This window comes from Myotis davidii, unplaced genomic scaffold (genome assembly GCF_000327345.1).
Source record: "Myotis davidii unplaced genomic scaffold, ASM32734v1 scaffold651, whole genome shotgun sequence".
Lineage (NCBI taxonomy): Eukaryota > Metazoa > Chordata > Mammalia > Chiroptera > Vespertilionidae > Myotis > Myotis davidii.
This window is the reverse complement of record NW_006283994.1, coordinates 1,474,834-1,483,617: the sequence shown is the minus strand read 5'-3', so window position 1 is coordinate 1,483,617 and position 8,784 is coordinate 1,474,834. Positions and strand designations below refer to the sequence as shown.

The 8,784-nt window shown below is 41.1% G+C and overlaps 1 protein-coding gene across 3 annotated transcripts in view; it reads left to right on the top strand.

Annotated features, from left to right (window-relative positions):
* Positions 1 to 8,784, top strand: part of ABL1 (ABL proto-oncogene 1, non-receptor tyrosine kinase) — a 94,680-nt gene that overhangs the window by 60,395 nt on the left and 25,501 nt on the right. For all 3 annotated transcript variants that reach the window (XM_006754187.1, XM_006754188.1, XM_006754189.2), the window contains exons 2-3: positions 5,984 to 6,157; positions 6,924 to 7,219. In XM_006754187.1, the coding sequence (XP_006754250.1) occupies positions 5,984 to 6,157; positions 6,924 to 7,219 (470 nt within the window). The remainder of the gene's footprint in view (positions 1 to 5,983; positions 6,158 to 6,923; positions 7,220 to 8,784) is intronic.

The following is an 8,784-nucleotide window of genomic DNA, read 5'->3' as shown; positions in this document are numbered from 1 at the left end:
TCAGCAGCACAGCCCCTGGAAGTCTAGACCAGATATGCCATATCAGGGAATCTTTTGTAAACATTTTTGATCAGTGACTCACAACTTTAAGAAGGGAGTCTTTTGTATCAGACTATCTAAATTGTACTGTAAAGACCCAACCCATTTTCTTAGAATACTAAGTTAATCATGCACAGGTCCAGTGAATTTTGTGGCATTTCCAAACGTTTGATATTCTCATAGTTGGAACCCTAGCTTTCTAGAGGTTTGTAGATGTCATAATTCTTGTGCTTAAAATGGCCTATTAATTACTTTTCCTGAGTTTTGTTGGTGATGGAAACCTTTTCATTAACACTATGGTGAAATAACAGTAGACTTCTAAATAGGATGTGAGGCACTTTTGATGATACAAATATAAATATATTTAAAATAAATATGACCCAGAAAGGATGCTGCAGAAAAATGTTCACGCACACACGCACCAAAATCAAGAATAATAGCAGATGCTAAACTTTTATTTCCTGAGATTTAACGATAGCCAAAAGATCCATTGGAAGGGTGGAGGAGGGGTGCTGTTTTGGGCATCTTTTTAATGGGCTTTCTTTAGGGGTTTAACTTCCTGACAGTGAGACTGTCAGAAAGTTCATGTATTAAGCAAGGAAGCTTTAAGTACATTCTGCAACTTTGGCCTTGTAAGCTGTAATCATTTTTAAGGTTGACGAGCACAGTTCACTATGAAATGAAGCAAGGAATTTGGCATTTGTACATTGTGAGTCAATTTTGACATCAGCCTGGATTGGGAATTGACTGGAAGGTTTTGGGGTTGGACTGTGGCTACGCTTCAGTGTCTCGGTCCAGAGGCATGCATGAGCAATACTTCCCTTTGGGCTTTGGCCATTAATTTGTGGAATGGAGCAAGAACTGGAGAGGAAAATGGAGAGACTGCCTTGGATTTCCTCACATCCTGTTGAATCAAAAAAACAGTGGGAGGCCCTTTCCTTCCTGACAAAGGCCTCATCCCTTCACATGGAGTTCCCAGCATCTGTCTCCCTGTTCGGGACAGTCCCTCTTTAACCCATACTTTAAACCGATGGTCACCCCTGGGTATCTGCCTGCTGCCTATTCCAGGTGTTTTCCAGGCCACTTCCCCTGATTATGTAACTTTCTTTGATCAAATCCAGATGCTGCAGAATGCCTGATAGAAGAGGTCAAATGGCATTTGAAAAGAAAAGCATTACTGTATTCATGACTTTGGTTTAATTTCCTGTATGGGCCTGGTCTGCCAAGGTTAAGCTTGTATGCTCACGGCCACGGGGTGGGACACCGAGGGAAAGGAGCAAATTCTTTTTAAGGACAACTTGAGAAGATGCCCTCCTCCCCCGTGTACTTTTTAATGTTAGATTATCAGTTATATAAGCATCGGCTGGCTTCTGTTTATAAATGTTTTCCTATTTTTGTAATTGTTTTTCGATGATAAAAACCACATTCATTCTGAGAAATATGTCAAAATATAGGAAAAAATTAAAGAAAATTCTGAATGTTTGTAATCTCACCTACCCTGAATTAACCACTTTTAAACTACTTTTAATGGTACTGTTAACATACCACCCTGAGTTAACATACTGTTCACATTTTGGTGTAGTTCCTTCTGGACTTTTCTCTGTTTTCTCCAAAAGTATTTTGAACAACTTTATGAGTATACTAGAGGCCCAGTGCATGAATTCGTGCGTGGGGGGGGGCTGGGCCGGCAGGGGGGCGCGGCCGCAGGAGGACTCCATCTCGCTCAGTCACCAGCAAGCTAACCTACCAGTTGGAGCGTGTGCCCCCTGGTGGTCAATGCACGTCATAGTGACTGATCGACCAGTTGACTGTCTGCCCCCTGGTGGTCAGTGCATGTCACAGTGAGCAGTTGAGCCCCCTTAGCATATCATTAGCATACTATGTTTTGATTGGTTGAATGATCAAGCAGACACTTGACATATTAGTCTTTTATTATATAGGATTTTGTTTTATGGATGGGACCACAAACTAGCTTATCTTGTGCTGATAAATATTTTGTACCTTTATGTTTCGCTATTTAAAAATCACTCTATACAGGTCTTTGTGTGGCTCTTGTAGTATAAATTCTTAGAGGTAGGGCAAAGGTTATGGAATTTTTAAAAGACTCGGTTCGTATTTCCCGTTGGCCTTCTAAAGTGTTACAGCAATTTCTACACCAAGTACAAGCATAGTATGAGAGTGCCCGTTTCATTGAAGTCTCACACTATTAGCCTCAAGAAAATGTACCTGCCAATTTAATGGAGAATTTGTATCTCTTTGATTACTAGAGGGTTAACCTGCTTTCCATTTTAATGGTAATTTAAGTTTTATGTGAATTGCTTATTCATGTTTGGTTTTTTAAAAATTTAAATTCTTTATTGTTTCAAGTACAGTGGGGCCTTGACTTACGAGTTTAATTTGTTCCATGATGGAGCTCTTAAATTACTCGTATGTCAAATCAATTTTCACCATTACAATGACACGTGATGCTGGACTGATGTTGTGGCGTTCACTGTGACGTTCGCTGCGCCAACTAGCAGTGGGGTATCTGAAGCTGGCTCGTAACCCGAATTTTAGCTCACAACTCAAAGCAAAAAATCGGCCAAGAGACGGCTTGTATCTTGAAAAACTCGTTAGTCGAGACACTCGTAAATCAAGGCCCCACTGTATTACATAAGTCTCCTTTTCCCCCATTGACCTCTCCTCAGCCACTCCCACCCCCCAGCACATGCCCTCACCCCCTGCTGTCTGAGTCCATTGGTTGCTTATTCACGGTTTTGGTCTGTTTTTCCATAGTGGAGGGATTTGTCTTGTTTTTGATATGCAAAGTTCTTTTATGTGAAGAATCATCCTTTGTCTAGTAGTTTTACTTAATGTAACGATGGTAGACGTTCTTTTGACTTGCTCCCACTTAACTGACTGGGGCACAACTACCCTTGCTATGGCACAGATACAGGGCTGCCACACCCATGTCTGCTGTGAGCGCTGCCCCTGCCCCCTGGCGTTGCAGCCACAGCAAAGCCAGTTGTGTTTCTTTCTGAATCTGTTTTGTTGGGGTTTTTTTTTTTTTTTAGATATACTTGTTGTTTTAATTACTTGGTTAATATGAAACCAATGAAATCCAAATGTGAAAAGATAATTCTATGAAAATGAATGCTTTAGACAGACTCAGTAAAGGCAGGTCACTTTTTAAAAATTGCTACTGGGCTAGAGGTGAGGTGAGTAAGACACCTGTGGATAATTGGAGGGGATGTACTGGATTCCATAGCAAATGGCTCTGAGTTCTCCCTCTACCTGCAGGAGAGTGAGCTGGAGATGAGAGTGCATTATAGGTAGGACTTACAGAAGAAGACAGCAGCCAGCTCTGAGTGCATAGCCACACCAAAAGGTTAGTCCTTGGCCCTATAGCCAAGACAAGCAAACCAATGCATATTCCAATAGGGGGAGGAGGTCACATCTACACTAATAAAAGAGAAAGTTGCAAACTGACTGTACCTTCACAATGCCCACCAGCCTATCAGGAGTGAGCATGCAGATTAACCCAACAAAGATGGCAGGTTAATTTGCATACACAGGCGCCGAGCAGCCAGAGCAGGGGTCCGCACTGCCTCAGCTGGTCCGGGTTTCTAGGAAGTGTGGGAAGGTGGAAAGGCAGAAAGGCGGCTCCGGGCCCTAACGAAGGCAGAAAGGCGGCTCCTGGCCGGAGTGAAGGTGGTGCCAGCAGCCAGGGGAAGGAAGGCCCATTCTGGCACGAATCTTCGTGCATCAGACGTCTAGTATTTTAATAAAAAATAATAATTCCCTGCTTTAATGAGCTTTTTTTGGTTATTGTTAATTGATCAATCCCTCATCACGAGGGCACTAAACACACTTTGGGGCAGTGGTTCTCAACCTTCTGGCCCTTTAAATACAGTTCCTCATGTTGTGACCCAACCATAAAATTATTTTTGTTGCTACTTCATAACTGTCATGTTGCTACTGTTATGAATCGTCATGTAAATATCTGATATGCAGGATGGTCTTAGGCGACCCCTGTGAAAGGGTCGTTCGACCGCCAAAGGGGTCGCGACCCACAGGTTGAGAACCACTGCTATAGAGCCAGTTTAAATACTCAGAGAGCAGGGCCTAAGACGTCACTAAGCCTTTTCCACATTTTAGGGGATGGCAGTGTTATTAGACCCTCCTTTAAATTATCTGTGTCCCTGTGATTCATAAGATAAAATTAGCAAGCATAGTAATGACATAATTTGGGATGCATTCTTTTAGAAAAACGATTCCTGAAGGTTTACTTCAGTCAGTACACAAAAGCTAGAATTGAAAGATCTTCATTTTCTATTTTTCTGTTGGGTTATTCCAGAGAGTTATTAAAGAATGCCCATTTTTGAAAGTTCTCCAGTCATGTTTCTGGAAGTTTAGCTTAGTCCCTTAGTCCTGGTTACCTCCAGTGGGTTTTTTGTTTTGTTTTTCAGTGAATGCTAAAGAATCAGGCCTATTCCTTTTTTTTGTTGTTCTTAATCCTCACTTGGGAATATTTTTCTATTGATTTTTAGAAAGTGTGGAAGGAGGGGGAGAGGCAGAGAGAGACACATCGATTGGTTGCCTCCTGCACATTCCCTAACTGGGGCCAGGATTGATCCTGTAACAGAGGTATGTGACCTTGAGCGGAATTGAACCCAGGACCCTGAATTCAAGTCTGCAGGCTGACGCTCTATCCACCGAGCCAAACCAGCTAGGGCAGGCCTACTCTCGAGATGGGTGTTATTGCCCAAGAAAAGATATTTGGGTGTCCTCTAATTCCATAAAGAGAGAAAGTTAAAACAGGTTTGTTTTGTTACCATTTGGGTTTGGCTTAAGTATGTGGTAGATCCTTTCATTCTTTCAAATTAGAATCCCGCCCCCCCTTTTTTTAGTTTGATTTCTTATTGTAGTTTCCTGAAATGAGTGCTCATATTTCATTTCATAATATCCTTACAACTGTTAAGATCCACTTGGAGTAGATTTGCTGGTTTCAAAGAACCCTTGTGCATATTTGTCATCATCACAGAGAAATTCTAGAGCGGTTGAGTGTAGTTCAAGAAAAAGAAAGGCAGAAAAAAACTTCAGGAGAAAACAATGAATTATTTGACCCTTGTAGTGACTAATAGTAAATTATTAAAAGATGTTTATTGGTTCCAACCTTTAGAATCTACCTATAGACAAAACATGGAAGATTTTATTATTACAGAATGGAAGACAGCTAACTTTCACAAGGTAAAAGGAAGAGGAAAGAAGGCCCTTTTGGGGAGTGAGCATAGAGTGAGGAAAGCTGGAAGGAAGGCGAGGATGTTAACATAGCTCATGAAGCAGATAGTTGAGGGATAGGTCTCCAGCTGGCAGAAAAAGAAATGTACAAGTCTGTTACTGAAAACACAAAGGTAACCAGTAGTGGGTAGCTCAGGAGAGATGGGGAGGGGCGCAGGGTTATACAGCTTATGTGTAGAGAGATGGAAATGATGGCCAAAAAAAGAGCTGTTGCCTCCAGGTGTGAAGGAGAGTGGATGGAAAATACTTGTTTTTCATTATAAGCCCTTCTGTAATATTTGGTTTTTAAATGATGTGCATATGTTTTTAAATTTAAGAATGTTTTAAGGCAAGAAACTTCCCCTCCATATTATAACATAAGCAGAGGCAGACTTACGAGCATGGATTATTTCCAATTCATTTTGAATTGGTGCATTTAAATGGCTTACACTATTTGGGAACACCACCTTGGAGTGCAAATACGTAGTGTTTTTCGCAAGATTTGGGAAAAGAAGAGTCCATTCTTTACACCACCTTTCTTTTCATATGTAAAGTGCACAGGCGTTAAACAAAATAAATTAGGAATGTATAATTTTGGAAATAACAGAATTTTTTGCTCATGAGAATAAAATTATTTTCCCTAATTATTTTTTAAAATTTCTTCTATTCCCTATTTCTCTTTCAGAAGCCCTCCAAAGGCCAGTAGCATCTGACTTCGAGCCCCCAGGCCTGAGCGAAGCAGCTCGTTGGAACTCTAAGGAAAACCTCCTCGCTGGTCCCAGTGAAAATGACCCCAACCTTTTTGTTGCACTGTATGATTTTGTGGCCAGTGGGGATAACACTCTAAGTATCACTAAAGGTAAAAGGGCTGTGGGCAGAGGTGGTAGTTGTAAGAGCCAGAAATTGGGTGAAGTTGTGGCTTGATTGTTCACCCCTTTGCTGATTAAAAGAGCAGATTTAAAGTTTGGAATGCAGAGATATCCAAAAAAGTCACTTCTCTTGAGAGGAGTTCCTGTGCAGTCGTCCTTCACAAAACAAAGCTTTCCTTCTTCTATCCTGAAAAAGATACCAGACCCAGAAAAACACTTAAAGTTTTTATTGATTTCAGAGAGGAAGGGAGAGGGATAGAGAGATAGAAACATCAGTCATGAGAGAGAATCATGGATCGCCTGCCTCCTGCACACCCCCCACTGGGGATGGAGCCTGAAAACTTTTATGTGCCCTGACCTGGAATTGAACCAGTGACCTCTTGGTTCCTGGTCAATGCTCAACTGCTGAGTCACACCAACTGGGCAAAACACTTTTTTTTCTTTCTTTCTTTTTTTTTTTTTTTTAAAGAAAAGGTATTTTTTTTCCTAAAAAGCTTCTTGTATTAAGGCACTTGAGTAAACAAAACATAATAGATCTCTAAAAACTGAAGCTATACGTTTATCTCGGCTTTCAGTGCAAACAGGAAGCTTCATATAAAATGTGCTCTTATACACTTAAAATGCATACATTTATGTGGACTTGTTGAAATAGGTATTTAGGAATTTGGAGATTTTTAGTAATCATACAAGACTAAGTGAGAATGAGCGAATTCGCCTATGAAGCTGCAGTGTCTGATTTGCTTCTTTTCTTCTAAGGTGAAAAGCTCCGGGTTTTAGGCTACAATCACAATGGGGAATGGTGTGAAGCCCAAACCAAAAATGGCCAAGGGTGGGTCCCAAGCAACTACATCACACCCGTCAACAGTCTGGAGAAACACTCCTGGTACCATGGGCCCGTGTCCCGCAACGCTGCTGAGTACCTGCTGAGCAGTGGGATCAACGGCAGCTTCCTGGTGCGGGAGAGCGAGAGCAGCCCCGGGCAGAGGTCCATCTCGCTGAGATATGAAGGCAGGGTGTACCACTACAGGATCAACACTGCTTCTGATGGCAAGGTAGGGACCCGGCCAGGGGAGCTGATGGGCAGGTGAGGGGGTTATTCTTTGGCCAGGAGAACCCAGAGGTCCTGATGGCTGGGTTGATAGTTATTGCAACAAAACTCAGCCAAGAAGGTGTTTGAAGAAGCTTTCAAATAAACAGTAGGTAACAATTTATTAGCCTTATGAAAGACCCTCTATTGAGGACCAATCACATGATATAAGGGTTGGTGTGGTTCTCTCATTTTCTTGCTGGACCTTTGTTAGCAGTTTCATAAGATAAGTGGAATATCTGTTGGGTTTCGTACATACCTCTTACATTAAGACTCCTCTTTGTAACAAATCTCTTATGATGGTACTTTATCCTCACTGAGGAAAGATTAGATAAATATGGATATTTTAAAAGTCAAAAGCCACCTTAATAGCACCTCCCCAAAATAAGTCTGGTCCGTAGCCTTCTGTCTATGGATAAAGTCATGTTTGTGTCTAGACACAGTTTTTATACAAAAATGGGATCACATACCCGTAGATTTCCAAACCCAGACTAGTTTTGTAAAGAGGTTGATATACTAGATGGTTTTGTCATCTTCATACAAAGGGTTCTTAAGAGTCCACAAAGGGAAGGGAGGAATGAACACTTAGCAGTTCCTACTGTGTGCTGGGGCATTTCATCTCTTAGTCAATCTTCAGGACAGATACTGCTGTGATCTGCATTTTTGCATTATGAATGGATGGTCAGAGGGATGACATTTCTTGCCCAAGATTAATTGATGGAATTAGGTTGCAACTCCACTGTCTGCTCAGTTGTTGAGGGTAGATAGATGAATTGTGGGGATGGGTCCAGATGGTGTATGTATTCTTTAATTATATGTAATACATGCACATGGTTTGAACAAAATGAATTACAATGAAAAGTAATTTTGTCTCCTAATTTAGTACCCTACCCAGACGCAAATACTGTAACCAGTTTCTTCCAGAGTTACTCTATGTATATATGTTTACATTTGAAAAATAAAACAAACCATGCATATTGCACAGTGTTCTGCATCTTGCGTTTCCCACCTGATAATATGTTTTGGAGATTGTTTATGGCAGCACATTTTAGAGCTGCCTCATCCTTATTAATGATTACTAGCATGGATGGACCATCATTTATTTAAGTAGTCCCTGCTAGTGGACGTTTAGGTTGTTTTCAATCTTATCTATATACTACTGGCCCAGTGCACGGATTCATGCACATTAAAAGGAAATTAATTAGAAGAAATATTTTAATATCGCTATTCGCCCTTTCTCTATAATAGAAGTGTCAACCAAATTCACGATGGACAATGACAGATCAAAACACACATGTGCGATTGGTGCCAGCAAGAGCTTTATATATATCACACATGTGCAAGTCAACTTAGCCTTTTATATATATAGAATATCCTTGCTTAATTCAACCTGCTTTCTTTTCCCCCCATTAATTTTTAGAGTAGAAGTTGAGAGGGAAAGACAGAGAGAAACATCATTCTGAGAGAGACACATCAATTGGTTGCTTCACCTTAACCTGCATGCACCTTAACCAGGGCCAGGGAGAGAAC